This window comes from Rhea pennata, chromosome 6 (assembly GCF_028389875.1).
Source record: "Rhea pennata isolate bPtePen1 chromosome 6, bPtePen1.pri, whole genome shotgun sequence".
In the NCBI taxonomy this organism is placed as follows: domain Eukaryota; kingdom Metazoa; phylum Chordata; class Aves; order Rheiformes; family Rheidae; genus Rhea; species Rhea pennata.
The window spans coordinates 17,880,196-17,896,063 of record NC_084668.1 but is presented as its reverse complement, the minus strand read 5'-3'; the positions used below and the strand labels follow the sequence as shown (position 1 = coordinate 17,896,063).

The following is a 15,868-nucleotide window of genomic DNA, read 5'->3' as shown; positions in this document are numbered from 1 at the left end:
GCCGGCCGCGCATGCCCGGTGGCCGCGGGAGCGGCGGGGCGCTGTGCGCATGCGCCTCCGGTGTTTTTCCCCCCCCTCTCCCCCGGAAGAGGAAAGCGGAGCGGCCGCCCCAGGGCGCTTCCTGCCGCCGCCGCCGCCGCCGCCGCCGCTGCGAGGAGGCGGTGCCGCCCGCGCCACCCGGCCCCGCGCCCTCGGGGAGGCCCGGCCGCCGGCCAGGAGACCGCGGCGAGGGCCCGGCGGCGGGCGCGATCCAGCCGCGGCCCGGGGATGGAGCTGGACGGGCTCCTGCTGGACGAGGAGGGCGCCTTCTCCCTCAGCGGCTTCCAGGAGTTCACGGTGGGTTCCCGGCGCGCAGGCCCTGCCCCTGGGGGCCCCGGGCCTGCCCTGCCCCTCGCCAGCCCTGCTCGTCCTGCCTCCGCCCTCCCCTGCGGCCCCGGGGCCTTGCCGCGCCCGCTTCGGGTGCGGGGCTGGGCTGCGGGGCTGGGCCCGGCGCTGCGCGGGGCTGGGCCGTGGGGCTCTTCTGATCTCTCCTGCGTCTGCCTGCAGTTCCTGCCCAGGCACCAACAGCTGAGCGAGAGGGTGCGGAAGCGGCTCTATTATGGCTGGGACAAAGACTGCAGCTTGGATAATCTCTCCAGCCCCGTGGCAGGTGGGTGCTCGGTGTCCCCAGATAGGAATGCTGAGTCAAGGGGGTTGGAAATAGCCCAAGGGCTGAGACCAACAAATCACCCGCTTCCTTCCCAGTGCCAAATCCCACCCCTGTCCTGCTCCCCGGCCCTCTCCACTCTGTGCAGCATAGTGGGCAGGGTGCCAGAGCCTCGTGGCTCCTGCCTTCTGTTTTATTGCTCTGCCTGGCGTATCATGCATTTTTGGCACCGTACTGGTGTGCAGAGCCCTTTGGGTTGCTTAGAGATCTCTTGGCATGAAGGCTGTGTCCCTGTCCCTGATGGGAGCTGTCTTGAACAACTCCTTGTGCTCTGCAAGATATTGGGGAACTTATGAAACTTGTTGTTATAAGCACCAAAGGGATAAGAAGTGTCCCACATGTGTTTATCTGGATCATGCTCCTCTTCTCCTGTTGATCCAGTGGCACTTGGGGGAGCAGAAGGGCTCTGCAGTGTCAAGGCTCTGGAGATAGTGCAGGTGATAACAGTGAAACTGTTGAGGGTGAGCAGTAATTTGCTAAGGGACTTTCATACTTGGTCCCACTAGTGTTTCCATTGACTGCATGTTTCCACAGTTTGCAGAGGGCATTGAGTGGGTGAGGAAGTGTGATGGTGTTCAAAACCCCCGTGATAAGTCTGGGGAAGCTGTCTGAAATGGGCAGCAGGCTGAATTTGAAGTACCTCACTGAGGAGGGAGGTATGGGCCATGTAGGGACAGCGAAGGGACAAGCAGGGTAGCCAGCTGCCTGGGCGCTGCTGGAGATCCCAAGTGCTGAAGGAAATGATACGAAAGAGGGAGGTGACTCCTCTTCAAGGCTGACTTCACACTTGGATGCAAGATGTGAGTATTGCACAAGATGCTGCTGACTTTGAAAGTTCAAAGGGCACATTCGTGGGAGATAACTCTCCTGAAGGCTATTAAATACAAAGACTGTCTCCGATCAGGAAATACCTTGGTTCCAGCCACTGGGGGTGGGGGAGATGTATGGTGAATATCACTGCAAGCTTATCTGTTCTTGCAGTCTTCCTTTGCCATGTGCCATCAGCCACTGTCAGAGAAGGGACCTGGGACTGGGGGATCTGTTTCAGTACAGCATTTTTGCTGCTACATGGCCAGTTTATGGCACTGCCCTTTAAACAAGATGGGCAGTTGTGAGGAGAGCCTGGAAGAGCATGACAAGAGCTAGAAAAGGTCCTGAAGGACCCTGGAGGGCTGTAGCAGGAGGCAGTACTGGGTTAGGTGACAGAAGAGTGTTTGAAAGAAAAGGAGTTGTTCAATCCTGAAAGGAAAAAATTGTAATGACTCTCAGCAGGTTGTAGCTGCAAGACAGGACCAATGGTCAACTGTTCTCCCTGCGTGTTGTCATCCTGTCAAATCCAACAATTTGTGAGCTAAAAAATAGGTCTGATGCCAGGACAAACCTCCCAGCTAAGAAAGGTGGCAAAGCCTGTCTGGGAGAGGTGTGATTCCTTGTGTGGGAGAGTTAAAGCAACAGTCTGGACTGCCAGCCTCTGACAGGGGAGGAATGGAGCAAGCTTTCGAGGACTTGGGTTCTTTCTGTCCCTCGGGACTGTGGTGCTGGTGTGATAGCAGGGAAAGACAAGCGTGTCCTGTTTTGTGCAAGGGTGGCTGAGCATGGTGGGAAGGTGCAGTGGGATGCAGCACCAGTGTAAGAGTTGCTGACGGGGGTGACTGGAGCTAAATCTACTTGCCTGTCACACCCAGCAATGGTGTGGCCAGGGTGACCTAGGAAGATGTCTTCTAGCTATGCATTTCTGAGTACAGTGATTGCTGGTGGGAATTATTTGCACGCATGAGTGCCTATGGGACTGCAGCCTTCCTGTTAGGTACTGGAGAGATGGTGTACTGATGCTTCCTGGGAGCTGGAATTGTGAGGCTGCTGGAATGAGCTCCATTCTCAGTTCTATAACTGAGGACTCAATGGCAAAATGGAGCTCAAATTGCCTGTCAAAACCGTTTCTTGCCATGCACCAGACTAGAGTGCTGTTGGGGATAATGCCAGCTGGTCCTATCGTGTTGAGAAGTGAGATGGGATTTGCTGAAGCCATCTGCCATCCGTCAGTCTCTGGCTTTTTCAGCGCTTGGATGCTGAGGCATGTCTCAAGAGTGCAGCAAGCAGATCGAGGCATGGAGCTGCAGCAAGGACGGATTGTGTGTGGAGTTCCTTCTCAGCAAATGTGATGGGCAGATGTGTGAGAGTGTGTGTTAGCAATGCCCCTGCTACGCACGTACCCTCCGTAGGGGACCTTGTTGGTGATCCTGTCAGCAGAGCCTGCTGTGCCACGCTCAGCTTGCACTTGGGATACTGTCTGTGTTGAGTGTGTGACTGGGACTGGCAGCAAGCTCCTTTCTGGACCCTGTTTGTTGCTGCAAGCTTCAGTCATAATTGGTATCTATACAGCCACATAAAAAATGAGAGCTCTTCAGTCACCTAAACCAGTTGTCCTGGCTGGAGTGAGCTGTCACATAGCCAAGGCTTGGCAAACAAAGGCAACTGGGTACACAGTTACAGCATATTGCTGCTTCCTATTAGTCCCTTTGGACTCCTGCTTAAGTAAATACATTGTCCTTCATCTTGGGAGCACTGGGGCTGTGGTGGTGGGAGAAGCTAGGCCAGCACTGACCAACCCTGGAGGATGATGATGGTTGGGTGGAGCAAGGAACTGGCAAGACCTAGTGTTGATTAGGTCCTGGAAAGTCTCGTTAAGCGCAACCAGGAAAGGTTGTCTGAGGTGCTGCAGGGTGAGGGGAAGGTGTCAGCCTCTCTGTGCAGCTGACTGTGGGTCATCCTCTCTGACACAGACATGCTAATCTGGATCTGGCACTGCTGCTGTATTTGGGACACTTGCATCCCCTGCCTGCTTTTAGCCTGGCTCTTCTGGGCCTATTTGTTTGCTGCTGCCTCATGCCAGACTTCTGACAAGGCTTATCTTACCTTCGTAGTTTAAATGATCCTTGAGGAGCTGTCAGGAGTAAAAGCCAAGAGTCCTTGGGCTTGTAGGGAAAGGGGGCAGGATGGGATGTGCATGTGGGGATGGATTGTGCTGTATGGGATTAGCCCCTTTTGTTGCTCTTTTATCTTAGATATTGCCGTGGAGTTGCTCCAGAAAGTGGCTCCTAGCCCCATCCGCAGGCTCCAGAAGAAATACGTGTCTCATGTTTCTCGGTAAGAAGCAAAATCTGTCCCCTGTGCTTGATGTCAGAGCTGGCTGCCTCTGGTTTTGCCTCTGCTCTGGCTCAGTTATGTCCTCCAAGCTAACATTAGCTTTGTGCTTAGACCTAATTAATGTCAGAGAGGTGCTGGGTAGGTGGCAAGGCTGCGGGCACAGTGTCTTCCTGACACAGCCAGGTCACTTAAGTTTAGTCCTGTTCCCTTTTCTGGGATGTAGGAATGCTCATGTTCTTGGGGTGTCTGTACAGGCTTGGATCTCTGGCTGTGGCTGTGCAGCACTTGCCATGCAGTCATGTCTGAATACTGGGTCTGCTCTGAGCAGCTGAGCCCTTGCAGCACGTCTGGCTGCAGGCAGGCCTGCTCAGTTAAGAACTGGCTGTGCCCAGAGAGAGGAGGTGTGTGCTCTCTGTCCTCTGCTCTTTCTCTTGCTGCAACTCCTCAGGGCAGCTGACAAGGAGTTTCTGCATGCGGAGGGAGCAGCCGGGTTGTGCTGTGGTGTCTGGGCCCTTTGTAGCACACAAGTAACCCTCAGATTGGCTCTTGCCCTGTCGTCACAGGGAAGCCTGCATCTCGCCCTGCTCCATGATGCTGGCACTGGTTTACATTGAGAGACTCCGGCATCGAAACCCTGAATACCTCCAGCAGATTTCATCTTCAGACCTCTTCCTGATCTCCATGGTGAGCAGGGTGGACTGGGAGGCCCCTGAGTGGGAGAGAGGCCTGGAGGAGCATGGCGGGGACTGAAATTCTATCCTTTGTGCTGCTTCTAGATGGTTGCCAGTAAGTACCTGTATGATGAGGGTGAGGAGGAGGAGGTGTTCAACGACGAATGGGGAGCAGCAGGGAAGGTTGATGTCCAGACAATGAACACACTGGAGATGAACTTCCTGAGTGCCATTGTAAGTAACACTGTCCCTGTGTCCACTTAGCTTCATAGAGAGGAAAAGGAGGGGTTTAAGGGGAGCCTGGCGTTTTTCTTTTCTCCTATACTCTTGTGAGGGGATGGAGAAGGATGTGCTCAGCTGTTTTTCATCCTTCAAGGTTCTGGGCAGCCTGGCCATAGGTCACGGCTGATGCGTCACTGTTGTCCCTGCAGGACTGGAGTCTCTACACAGACCCCCGGGAGCTGTTTGAAGTGCTGAGCTGGCTGGAAGGACGGTACGCATTTGAGGAATCCTGTTTGTCAGTCTAGAGCCCCAGATGAACGTTGCTATGTGTGCTCAGAGCCAGCCTTGCTGCAGAGAAGCAAGAGCTGAGGCTACGTGTGAGCCTTTGCTGGGATCTGCAGCCCCCTTCCGCAACCACGGCACCTTAGGCAGGGTCTCGCTCCGAGCATGCCAGGGCCTGCCTGGGCTGCAGCTCCTGGGGTGGGGGAAGGTCTGTGCTGCATCCCCCATGCCCTTTTTCCTTGCAGTGTGGCAGAGAAGCAGGGCACGTGGCGTGGCTGGTTCACCTACACGGATCTGTGTGTCCTCCTGGAGCAGTCCTTGTGGCAGCAAGCGCTGGGCCAGTTCTACCAGCAGGTGGTGAAGGTAAAGGCTGGGGGCAGCTCCTTGAAAGAGCCCAGGGAAACATCCCAGATGTGAGCTGGCCATGGATTTGGGGGTGGGACCCTTTTCCATTGGAAACTTCCTGTTTATTCCCTGTTGAAAATGAAGCCATCAGAAGCCAGAAAGATGCTGGTTTTACTGTGCAGCTGTGCTGCCCCAGACACTGCAGCCTGGTGCTGGAGCAGTCTGTGCCAAACCACAGCCTCATACGCGATTGTGCAGGGGCATGCAGGAGGCACTCTGGAGGAGCTGGGAGCTGTTAGGATTTAGCTGGAGCATCTTGGTTAGTGGTATTTAGCCCCTGCTTTGGACGAGCTGTGTGCCATTTGCAGCATGGCTGCCTGCTCCTTGGTGTCCAGCCCCAGTGCTGACAGTGCTGTTGCTCGTCATGGTTGATGTGCAGCCGTGCTGAGCAGAGCTGGGTTGCGGCAGGCCCTGGGGAACTGCTGGCGGGTCTGGGCTAACTCTCTGCATTTCTGCAGCTGGCCTGCCTCCTGGGTGTCGTGTACCTGACCGGCTTCGTGGCTGTCTTCGCCTCCGTCACTGCGGTGCACCGGGCTGTGTCTGCGAGGAACCTCGGCCCTGCGGCCCCCCGGCCTGCGCTGTTGCCTGCGGAGGGCAGCTGCCAGCTGGATGCCCTACTGCCCCTGGCCCCGAGCCAGACTCAGCCTGAGCTGCCTGCTGTTTTTCCAGCCAGCAGTGCCCGGTGCATGGGGAAGAACGAGACAGCTGATGAGCAGCATCGTGGGGGAGTCACAGCAACCGCGCTCTACCTCTGGGGTAGCGTGATGACAGCTCTTTCCTATGCTGAGGTGCCCGGTCCTGCCCCACACAGGAGTTCCCCACAAGGTCCCCTCCGGAGAGTGCCCAGCGCATGTGAGAGATCCAACCGTACAGTCCCTGCCACAACTCTTAGCCAGCCTGGTCCCTCTGGACTTGCCCTGCTCCCAGCTCCTCCAGTGCTTCACTGCCACGCGTGCTCTGCCAGCGTTGGCCCAACCTGGGATTCAGTCTCCAACCGCAAGGACTGGCCGGAACCCCTAGGGCTGAGGCAGTGCTCCTTGCACATGGCCCTGGATCTCAGCAGAATCAAAAGCTTTATTTTTCCCAGCTAGGAGCATGGGGCAGCCCTTTTCCCTCCCTTTCCAGTGTGGCACAACTCACTTCCTTGCACTTCTGGGATCCTTGATCCCTGGGGCTGCACAGGGCTGGGGGCCCCTGTGTTACTTCCAAACCAGCATTTGTGTGGTGTTGTTGTTGTTCCCACCCCTACTCCAGGGCAGAGGTTTCCTTCACTTTGGGTGCTGCAGAGCATTGGGTGCTGAGACAAGGGCATATTAGCTGAATAGTAGGGTGTGCTTGCCTAGGGTGCTAGGTAAGGGAGAGTCCTGCTTCATGCAGGAGCTGCATGGCCCTTGGTGCCTTGGGGGCAGAGGTGATGTGTGGGATGTAGGACACTGGGGCTGTGCAGAGTGGAGGGCCCGGGCTAGTGACCCTGGCCAGGGGGAGGCAGTGTGGCATGGGGATGGTGTGCATAGTTGAGGGGAGAGGAGGAAGGAGGTGGAAGCAGCCCTTGCTGGCGTGCCCCAGCAGCAGCTCCCCTTTGGGAGCTGCAGGCTGCCTCTCAGGAGATGCAGGGATCACACTATGAGGGGACTCTGATGTGGCTGTGCCCCAAGGAAAGGGTGTGTCCTGTGTGGCTTGGGGGTGGCGAGGTGTGGCTGGGGATGTGTCTCCTTGTACTGCCTTGAGTGGACTCTTTGAATGCGGGGTACTCTGTGACCCCATCTCAAATCCTGGCTGCCTGGAGCTAAGGACAGCAGTGCCTGACTGCTCCTCGGGGCAGGGAGAAGGCAGCTTGTCCTGCTGACCAGCCCAGCTCATTGCACCCCTTCTTTTTACTCTGGATTTTACACCTGTTTTTCACTCTTTTGTAGATGCAAATCTCTTCCAATAAAAGTAGTTCTTGCTGTGCACCTGCCTTGTCCTTCCTCCTGAGCCTCTCCCTGTGGCCAGCACCTGCATCCCTGGCACAGAGCCCCACTGGGATGGAGTCCCAGGCACCCCAGGAACACCCTGTGGCTGTCCTGGGCTACAGCTATGGGACATGCTGTCTTGTAAAGCTCGAGAGAGACTGGACTCTGGTGGCAGGTGACAAGAGGGACCTTAAGCCTGGCCAGGAAGGCAGGGGCAATGGGACAGAGGCAGACTTCCCATCTTTGGGAATGTGGGGAATGCATGGCCTCCACTGTTCTTTGCTCTCTGCTGACTATCCAGTTAATGAGCAGTGAGGGCTTTGCAAGGTTGCTGTTGTGGTTGCTAGCACTGCCAGCGCTGTCCTGTGACAAAACGTGGGCATCCCCTATCTGTGCTCCCTTGGAAGCCTTCCCACCCAAGCAGGCAGCTCTTGTCCCTTAGCATCTTCTGCCCACGTGTCATCTGTGGGCAGGACTTCCTGCCTTCCTTCTAGGAGGAGGCTGGGCTCCCAGGAGCCCAGTGCAGTGTGTTGTGTACTCTGTTTTCACAGCGGTGACAAGCTCAGAGCGGAAGCTGTCTGCAGAGGAGGGTGGCAGTAGCTGAGAGGGCAACATGGCTCTTAATGGGATCCTCAGGGGCTGACTGTGAGGAAGGACTGGCGCTAGTGGAGCAGAGATGCTGTGCATGGGAGAAACATACGTGAGCAGGAGATGCTGGAACCAGGGGATGCTGTTGCTGATGCTCCAAGAGTGTGAAGGAAGAGGTGTCTATGCCATGGCCCAGTCCCTGGCCCCATATACCGTAAGAGGGAGGAAGGATGTAGGAGCCTGAGTGTGGTCTGGGCTTCAGGCCATTGGTACTGCAATGGTGTCTGGGGTCCTGGCCGTGGCTGGCTGTCACCCTGGCCCAGGTGGGTCCAGAGTGACACTTGCATTCCCAGTTGCAGGTTACTCACCAACTCAGGTTAATGGCTAACCCTGGGGCAGCTGCTGCAGAAGGTGGAAGTTCAGCCATGTGCAGGCTGTGTTAGGCCCTTGTGGGGGGTGGGAGTCTGCCGGTCTGTTCCGCACTGCAGAACAGGAGGGAGCGCGGGGAGGCAGCAGCATGAATGGGGGCTGCCACAGAATACCTGGTGCTGGGAGCCCCCCATCCTGCTCCTGGCAGAAAATGTGCTCCTGTATGCTGAGCTGCTGCTTAGCCCTTCAGGTAAGGGTGGATCACGGTGAGCAGCTGGGGTGATGGGGAGAGGGCTGGGATCCTCGCAAGTGGCAGGACACGGGCTGCATTTCGCTATGCAAAGGGCCAGGGTGGGTTGAGAGAGGAGAGGGTGGCATGGCTGGGCAGTGGCAGGCTTGGCGTAAGAGGTGTCCGTGAGCATACATCCTGCCAGGGGTGCCAGGTGCTGGGGGCTGCAGTTCTGGATCCTGTGACGTGTCACTCTCTCCTCCCTGTGCAGCACCTTGCTGTACAGGCCTCCCTGCTCTGCATCTTCCACCTGCTCCTGCTCCCGACCCTGCCTGAGGAGCAGCCCCAGGCTGCAAGCGAGCTGCTGGCACGCAGCCTCTTTGCCTGTGGCATCTCCACCATCCTACAGACCTGTTTGGGGAGCCGGTGAGCAAGGGGGACACAGCCATCACCAGCTGGGCCAGTGGTATTTTGCCCCTCTCTTGGGATGGGAGAGGATAGGCTTTGTGGGAGCTGGGAAGGGGCATAAGGATCGGGAACAAGGAATTTGCTGTTGGGCCATAAGGTCCCCTTGGAGATGCTGGTTTCCTACAACAATCCTCTGCGCAGCACCTCTGCATGGGCTGTCCCCTCCATGCCATCGCTGCATCCTCCTCTCACATCTCCTTCCACCAAAACTGCTGCATTCTCCCTTTAGATCCTCACTCCCTCGCCCTAGCATAACTCGTGCTTTCTCCATTTCATGCGGTGCCTACTGAACGCTGCCCATACACAGCACCGAGGTACAAGCTGGGCATGCACTTGGCAAAGCCCCTGGCCTCTGGGCATATCCCCTGTGCTGCTTGGGATATACTAGGACACATTTGGGATATTCAGTGTCCCTGCTGCCACTTTGGAGTTCCTGCCTCCACCACTGCCCCTTCCCATCCCTGACTCCTCTGACAGCTGGGGTTCTAGGAGGTCCCAGAACAGCCCTATCCCCTTTCCTCCCTAATTTACCCTTGCTGTCTCCCTGTTCCCAGGTTGCCGCTGGTTCAAATCCCATCGTTTGAATACCTGGTCCCTGCCATGGTGCTGAGCTCCCACCGGTCCGTCAGTGCCAGTGCAGACAGGAATGGTGAGCACAGCCCTGGAGCCTTCCCCAGCACCTCACGGGGCCCAGAGCCATGCTGGTGTCAGGGCATCAGCAGCAACAAGGTGCTGTGAGCCTGGAGCATCCAAGATGGGGGGTAGCAGTGGGTCCTGCCTCCTAGCCCATCTGGTGATGGGGTACACAGCACCCTGGGCACCTCACTGACCACTGGGCACACTCACAAGGTGCACAGGGTCATGACTGCAGGACTCGTGGCCTGTATCACCACAGTGGCCACCTCTTGGGTTAGGACTTGAGGACTGGACCGGGCCCTTCCCAGCACTTCGAGTTCTGTACCTGGCTTTGCACCACCCAGCAACAGCCCGGCCAGAGACCCTGCCAGGAGAAGGACGAAGGTGCTGTGGCCCCAGGAGGATGCCCAAGCACTCATGACCCCTTCCTGAAGCAGCTTATCTGCCCCAGGTCAGGTTTGGCACTGCCTCCCTGAGCCTCTTGTCATTGGCTGCTGCTCCCAGAGACAGTCCTGGAGCAGATACAGCTCCCCTGTGTGATGCTGGGGTGCTGTCCCTGGCATGCTGGCCCCTCTCCAGCCTGGGTACCCCACTCTGCATGGTCCCGATCTGGTGCTCTGCAGGCGTCACGCCAGCCGGGCTCTGGGAGCCTCGTGTCTGCCTATCTCAGCCCCCTCTGAACTTCCCTTGCAGGTACGGCGGCGGCCAGCGTGTGCCCTGCACCGCACTGCGACATCGCGGGTAGCCGGGCTGCGTCGCTGCGAGAGGTTGGTGCTCCTGAGCTCCGACCCGGGGTCCCCGTCCCCTGCTCCGCCCTCAGCCCACGCGGGGTGCGAGCCGCTAGGGGATCGCGAGGATGCACGTGAAGGCAATGACGGGTAGTGGGCATGCTCTTACCTTCCCTGGCACGTGGGGCGAGCGGAGCGGGGCTGGAGCACGTGGGACGGGGGACCCCACAGGGGTGCGCGGGAGGGCGGCCAAGGGGAGGCGCTGGGCTGCCCTCACCGGCTCCTGTCTCCTGTGTCCCGTCCTTTCCTCCCGTAGGTCTCGGGAGCTGTGGTGGTCTCCGGGCTGGTTCAGCTGGTGCTGGGAGCGTCCGGAGTGTGCGGGTGGGCAGCCCGCCGCTGCGGGCCCATGGTCCTGGCCCCGAGCCTCTCCATCGTGGGGCTGTCCGCGTACAAGGAGGCAGCCTTCTTCTGCTCCGCTAACTGGGGGGTAGCGCTGCTGTATGTGAGCCTGGGGGACCGCGCCGGCGTGCAGCCCCAGGCACTGCGCTTTGCCCCGGGGGCCCCGTCGCCGCGTAGTGACCTGTGCTCCCTGTCTCTCCCAGGCTAGTGCTCCTCGCTGTCACCTTCTCCCAGCATCTGGGGTCCTGCCGCCTGCCCTGCTGTGCCTGGGGGGGCTACGTGGCGCCGTCCATCCCCACCCTGCGCACATTCTCGGTACCATGGCTTGCCTGGCCCTGCTCCCTCTGGCTGCGCCAGGCTCCTCACTGAGCTTGGCTCTTCGGTGGTGGGTGAGGTGGGACCTGGTTGCCCCAGAGTGCAGCTGTGTGCTGCAAGCAGAGAAAGTGGGTGAGGAAGGACCTGGTGTGAACTGGGAGAGGCTCCAGATGGTGTTGGGGGGGAGCATAGGGGTGCTGTAGGACAGGTGGAGGGTGTCTCCTGGAGAAGGGATGGGAAAAGGACCAGCTGGTGGGGGTGCAGCAAGGGAGGGTGCCCTGCTCAGGATCTCCACGCTACCTTGCAGGTGCTGCTCCCATTTGCTGGCATCTGCATCGTGTGCGCCATCCTCAGCCACCTCCGCATCCCCTGGGACTCGCTGGAGCTGGCCATGGAACAGCTGCCCTGGGCCAACAGCACTGGCCGCTCCCCGTGGCTCTGGATCCCCTACCCAGGTCGGGGTGGGCAGGACTAGCACCGCTATCGCCCTCTGCTCGGGCACTCATCACCCACCGCTTCTCCCCCTGCTGCAGGCGAGGGAGGGTGGCCGCTGCTCACCCCCCGGGCGCTGGCGGTGGGCATCGCCATGGCCGTCGGCGGCAGCGTCAACTCGGTGGGCTGCTACGTGCTGTGCGGGAGGCTGCTGCGAGCCCCCCGCCCGCCCCCGGATGCCTGCAACCGGGGCCTCTGCGCCGAGGCGCTGGGCAGCCTGCTGGCAGGGCTGCTGGGCGCCGCGGGCGGCACGGCCTCCAGCATCGCCAACGCCTGCGCCAGCAGCCTCACGCAGGTACGGCCGGGCGCCCGTCCCGAGGGCGCGGAGTGAGGCTGCGGGGAGGCACGGGGAACCCCGCTGCCCCAGCCGCCGGGTGTGATGGCCCGGCTTGAGCTGACGCTGGGCGGTAGGATCGGGGCACAGAGCGGGGCGGTGGCATCGCCGCTGCTCACCCGCCCTTCTCCCGCTGCGGCAGGCTGGCTCTCGCCTCTCGGTGCAAGTGAGCGCACTGGTGTGCGTGCTGCTGGGCATGTCCCCCAGGCTGGCAGGGCTCCTCACCCGCATCCCGCTGGTGGTTCACGGTAGGGATCACGTCCCCTTTCCCCCTCCGCTGCCGAGGGTTCCCAAGGCACAGGAAGAGGCTGGCGCGTGCCGGCATCCCACCTCGTGCCCAGCGCTGCCTGACTCCTGCCCCTCGCAGGAGGGGTGCTCTGCGTGACCTACGCTGTGGCTGTGGGCACGGGTATCTCCTACTTCCAGTACGCGGACATCGACTCAGGGAGGAACATCTTTATTGTCGGCTTCACCATGTTCATGGCCCTGCTGGTGCCACGGTGGCTCAGCACCACTCCGGTTCACTTGGCCACAGGTAGCGGGGATGTTCCTTAGGGAAGGGGAAGCCTTGGGCCTGGTGCCACCATGGCCACGTGTCTCCTGAGGCTGGAGCGACACATCGCTCATGGCAGCAACCAAAGCCCTTTCCACTGGCTCCAGCCCCTGGGTCTGCCCAGACATGCTCCTGCCCCTTCCTGGCTCCTGGGCTGGGATGTCCTGGGTAACCCTGGTGCTGCCCCCAGGCTGGGTGCCTCTGGACCTCCTCTTCCTCTCCCTGCTGATGGTGCCTGTCTTCTTAACTGGCTTCTTGTCCTTCTTCCTGGAAAACACGGTCTCAGGTGAGGGGATGCTCAGGGCGCTGCAGCATGTCCACAGGCTGACACGACCCCTCTGCGCGCATAGGGACGTGGGTGCAGCTGTGGAGAAGGGCTCTCAACACCCTGTCCATCGCCCTGTTTTCAGGCACCCTGGAGGAGCGAGGGCTGCTCGCCAAGGTGGCAGCGGCACGGAGAGGCGATCGCTGCCCCTGGGGAGAGAGGGGCGACACCAGCCACGTGTACGGGCTCCCCGCCGGGCTGAGGAGGCTGCTGCCTCCTTCCAGGTGCAAAGCCTTCCCCTGCTGCTTCCTCTGCCCGGGCCGCGAGGAGGAGGAGGAGGAGGAGGGGGGCGGCCGTGCCGCCGAGGAGGGGACTGCCACCACCGGGGAAGGGACGCACCTGCTGCTGAAAGTCGGCACGGTGGAGATGCAGTCGGAGAGGAGGCCAAGCGAGACGGAGATGCCCGTGTGGCACGCTGCGGCCTGACCGTGGGCCCTGCTCCCACGGAGAGGGGACATCTCCCATGGGACCTGTGTCAGCCCTCCAAGGCAGTGACGGGAGGCGACTTGGATCCCCGCAAGCCTCTTTTTCCCTTGTTTCCGAAGCCTGCATGGACTGGAGGGGCCCATGTGCCCCAGCATGAACCTCATTTACCCCACTTCAGAAGAGAACTATAAAAACCCTCAACCAACTTTGTTCTCGGAGTTTCTTTTCCAGTGGGGATCTGTCTGGGAGACACGAGCTCACCATCCCGCAGCGCCCCTAGGACTGCGACTGTGGAGGGCACAACAGCCTGGCCAAGGACATGGGCAACCCTAAGGTCCACTTTTGCCCCACTGACCAGGCTGAAGAGGTGGGGATGGGCTGGGTTTGCACGTTTGCCGTGTGCCCTGGCACGAGGGTGCTTCCCACCGCTGCCGGACGCCTGCCGTGGCTGCCGCTCAGCTGCAGAGCGGCTCCCAGCACCTTGTCCGGCCCTGCACCGTCCCTCTGCCCCGGCAAGGAGCTGTGCCAGGAGCTGTGCAAGACGTTTCGATTCACCCTGCAGCTTTGGGCTGCTTGTGGGCACCTCTCCGCGTGCCCTGTGCTGCCGACACCAGGATCCCCGTGCCCTGCTGTGCCTTGGGGCGTTTCTTCACAGCCCCTGGGCTCTGCGAGGGGGCCGAGGGGTGTTTGCTGCCTGTTGCCTACGGCAGCAAAAAGCACAGGGCTCCTCTGAGTGTCTGGTGGGGTCAGCCCTCGCCCTGAGCAGGAGCCTGAGGGCTTTCTGCTTGGAGGCATGCTCGTAGCTGCCCCCCAGGCATCTGCCCGCCGCTTGGCCTCCCCTGACCCTGCTGCTCTCCCCGTCTCTGCGCAGTGCCTTTTCCCAGCTGAGCCCGCGGTCCCTCGGGTCCCACGGTGCCAGATCTAAAGCTCCGGCCCAGCAGGAGGCCCCACGCTCAGGGGGCAGAGCCGCCCTGCTCGGCTCTGCTCCCCAGCGCCGGGAGCCCGCTGTAACCTGCAGCGGGGGCCTCCCGGGCACGTTCACCACTTAAACGCTCCGTCAGGCGCTCTCTTAGGCTGGTGTGTTGCTCTTGCTGCTCAGCTAGCCAGCAGGGGCTTTTTCTGGGGGAAGAAAACATTGCCTTTGACCCCTCGTGCTTCAGGCCGGTTGCTGGGTGGGCGTCCTGCTGCCCGCTGGTTACGCTGCTTGCAGTGAAGCCTGCGCTGCCCGTGTCTGCAGCTCCCAGCATTTACAGCAGACCAGAGTCCGCCTGCAAGTGCAGCCTGGGCCAGTCTAAACTGGCCTATGAAACCCCGGCCAGGAGGCAGGGAAGGCCAGGGCTTTGCAGCCCTTGGGTCGTGCCTGCCTTGCAAACCAGCCACGGGTGCAAGCTCAAGGGAAGGACTTGGGCTGGGAGGACGATGGAGGCAGTTCACAGGAGTGACTTAGCCACAGCTCCAGGTCGTGCCTGGGGCTCTCTCAGCCCCCAGCCAGGTCCTGAGGAGCACCCAGATGCCCAGGAACACCCAAAGGTGCCTGGAGGGTGGCAGGGACTTGGTGTTGCCGTGGGCATACCTCTCCAAGGGCCAGGTGAGCCTAGAGACCCTGCACCCCAACCCAGTCCTGCATCCCACCTAGGCCCTACACCCCAACCCGTCCTGCAGCCCAGCAGTGCCCTATGAGCCCACCCTTCTTGCACCCCGGTTGGGTCCTGTACCCCAACGCCCCCGCACTCCACTTGGGCTCTGGTCTACAGCCCTGCTGCACCCCAGCTCCCCTACACCCCCGCAGCCTGCACTCCAGGCTGCACCCACCTCTCCTAGCACCCCGTTGCAGTGCATCAGCTCTGTGGCCCCGCAGTGGTGGGTCCACGCTTGCTGCTGGGGGGGGGGGGGTCAGCGTGCGGGGACCCACAGCTCCGGTGGTGCCTCCGTGCCAGGACACGGCCGGCCAGGCCCCAGGTAAGGCTCGGGACGAGCGGCGTGCGGAGCGCGTGCCCCGGAGCGGTCCCCAGCAGGCCGGCACCGAGGCGGCTCTTGGCAGGAGCAGACGCAGAACAAAGCGTTAGCGTGTCCCGGTCCGGACCGCTCGACGCGGCCTCTCGGCCGTGCAGCCTCCCGAGAAAAGCGGGGATGCTTGAGCCGGGCGCTCGAGCCCGGACCCGCGTCCTCTCGGGGAGGCGGCGGGGGCAGCGGTCCCGCGTCCCGGCGCCGAACCTCACGGGGAAGCGAAGGGGCACGGCTGCCTTCCCGTGTGGCCGGGACGTGGCGCGCCGCGGGTGGCGTGGCGTGGCGCGGGTGGCGTGACGCGGGTGGCGTGGCGCGCCGCGGGTGGCGTGGCGCGCCGAGGAGGACAGCAGCATGCTGGGAGCCGTAGTCTCGGCTCTCGCTGCGGCCCGCCGCGCTCGCCTCCACAGCGCAGAGCTGCTTCCCCGCGCGTTTAGGCCTGCCTGCTCCTCTTTGCCCCGGGGTAACTGGACCGCAGCGCCGCGGCTGCGGAGCCCGGACGCTGCCCCGCTCGGGCCGGGCAGGCGGCTCAGAGCCGCCCAAGCGCTCCGGCCCGCGCCGCGCGGGGGGAGCCGGCACGCGCAGGCGCTGCGGGTTGCTCGCTGTGCGCGCTGCTG

At 61.0% G+C, this 15,868-nt stretch overlaps 2 protein-coding genes and 1 long non-coding RNA gene across 11 annotated transcripts; 2 read left to right on the top strand and 1 right to left on the bottom strand.

Moving 5' to 3' along the window:
• Positions 1-160: 160 nt before the first annotated feature.
• CNPPD1 (cyclin Pas1/PHO80 domain containing 1) lies at positions 161-7,385 on the top strand. Its single transcript, XM_062578187.1, has 8 exons — positions 161-336; positions 547-649; positions 3,772-3,853; positions 4,417-4,537; positions 4,630-4,758; positions 4,956-5,017; positions 5,274-5,391; positions 5,892-7,385. The coding sequence occupies exons 1-8, from the start codon at positions 268-270 to the stop codon at positions 6,522-6,524; spliced, it is 1,317 nt and encodes a 438-aa protein (XP_062434171.1). The 5' UTR covers positions 161-267; the 3' UTR covers positions 6,525-7,385.
• Positions 7,386-7,469: 84 nt separating this feature from the next.
• SLC23A3 (solute carrier family 23 member 3) lies at positions 7,470-13,452 on the top strand. 9 transcript variants are annotated; one of them, XM_062578180.1, is made up of 12 exons: positions 7,470-7,560; positions 7,937-8,592; positions 8,843-8,997; positions 9,594-9,688; positions 10,369-10,442; positions 10,720-10,890; positions 11,006-11,117; positions 11,425-11,904; positions 12,086-12,191; positions 12,311-12,478; positions 12,687-12,782; positions 12,907-13,452. In XM_062578180.1, exons 2-12 carry the CDS (start codon positions 8,491-8,493, stop codon positions 13,436-13,438), a joined length of 2,091 nt encoding a protein of 696 aa, XP_062434164.1. In that variant the 5' UTR covers positions 7,470-7,560; positions 7,937-8,490; the 3' UTR covers positions 13,439-13,452. The 9 variants fall into 9 exon arrangements, with proteins under 9 accessions (XP_062434164.1, XP_062434163.1, XP_062434162.1 ...); XM_062578179.1 differs by having other exon boundaries at positions 7,481-8,187; positions 8,333-8,592; XM_062578178.1 differs by having other exon boundaries at positions 7,481-8,187; positions 8,327-8,592.
• On the bottom strand, positions 12,385-15,522 carry LOC134141785 (uncharacterized). Its single transcript, XR_009958722.1, has 2 exons — positions 15,060-15,522; positions 12,385-12,763 (listed from the first exon to the last, which is right to left on the bottom strand). It is a non-coding gene; the product is annotated as an uncharacterized LOC134141785 (long non-coding RNA).
• Positions 15,523-15,868: the final 346 nt, after the last annotated feature.

Excerpts from the sequence above, each read along its gene's own strand:
- CNPPD1 (XM_062578187.1), top strand. The coding sequence starts at position 268 with ATGGAGCTGGACGGGCTCCTGCTGGACGAGGAGGGCGCCTTCTCCCTC. Across the intron at positions 3,854-4,416 it reads TACGTGTCTCATGTTTCTCG|GGAAGCCTGCATCTCGCCCT; the intron begins GTAAGAAGCAAA and ends CTGTCGTCACAG. Across the intron at positions 4,538-4,629 it reads ACCTCTTCCTGATCTCCATG|ATGGTTGCCAGTAAGTACCT; the intron begins GTGAGCAGGGTG and ends TGCTGCTTCTAG.
- SLC23A3 (XM_062578180.1), top strand. The coding sequence starts at position 8,491 with ATGAATGGGGGCTGCCACAGAATACCTGGTGCTGGGAGCCCCCCATCC. Across the intron at positions 10,891-11,005 it reads TCTGCTCCGCTAACTGGGGG|GCTAGTGCTCCTCGCTGTCA; the intron begins GTAGCGCTGCTG and ends TGTCTCTCCCAG. Across the intron at positions 11,905-12,085 it reads GCGCCAGCAGCCTCACGCAG|GCTGGCTCTCGCCTCTCGGT; the intron begins GTACGGCCGGGC and ends CCGCTGCGGCAG.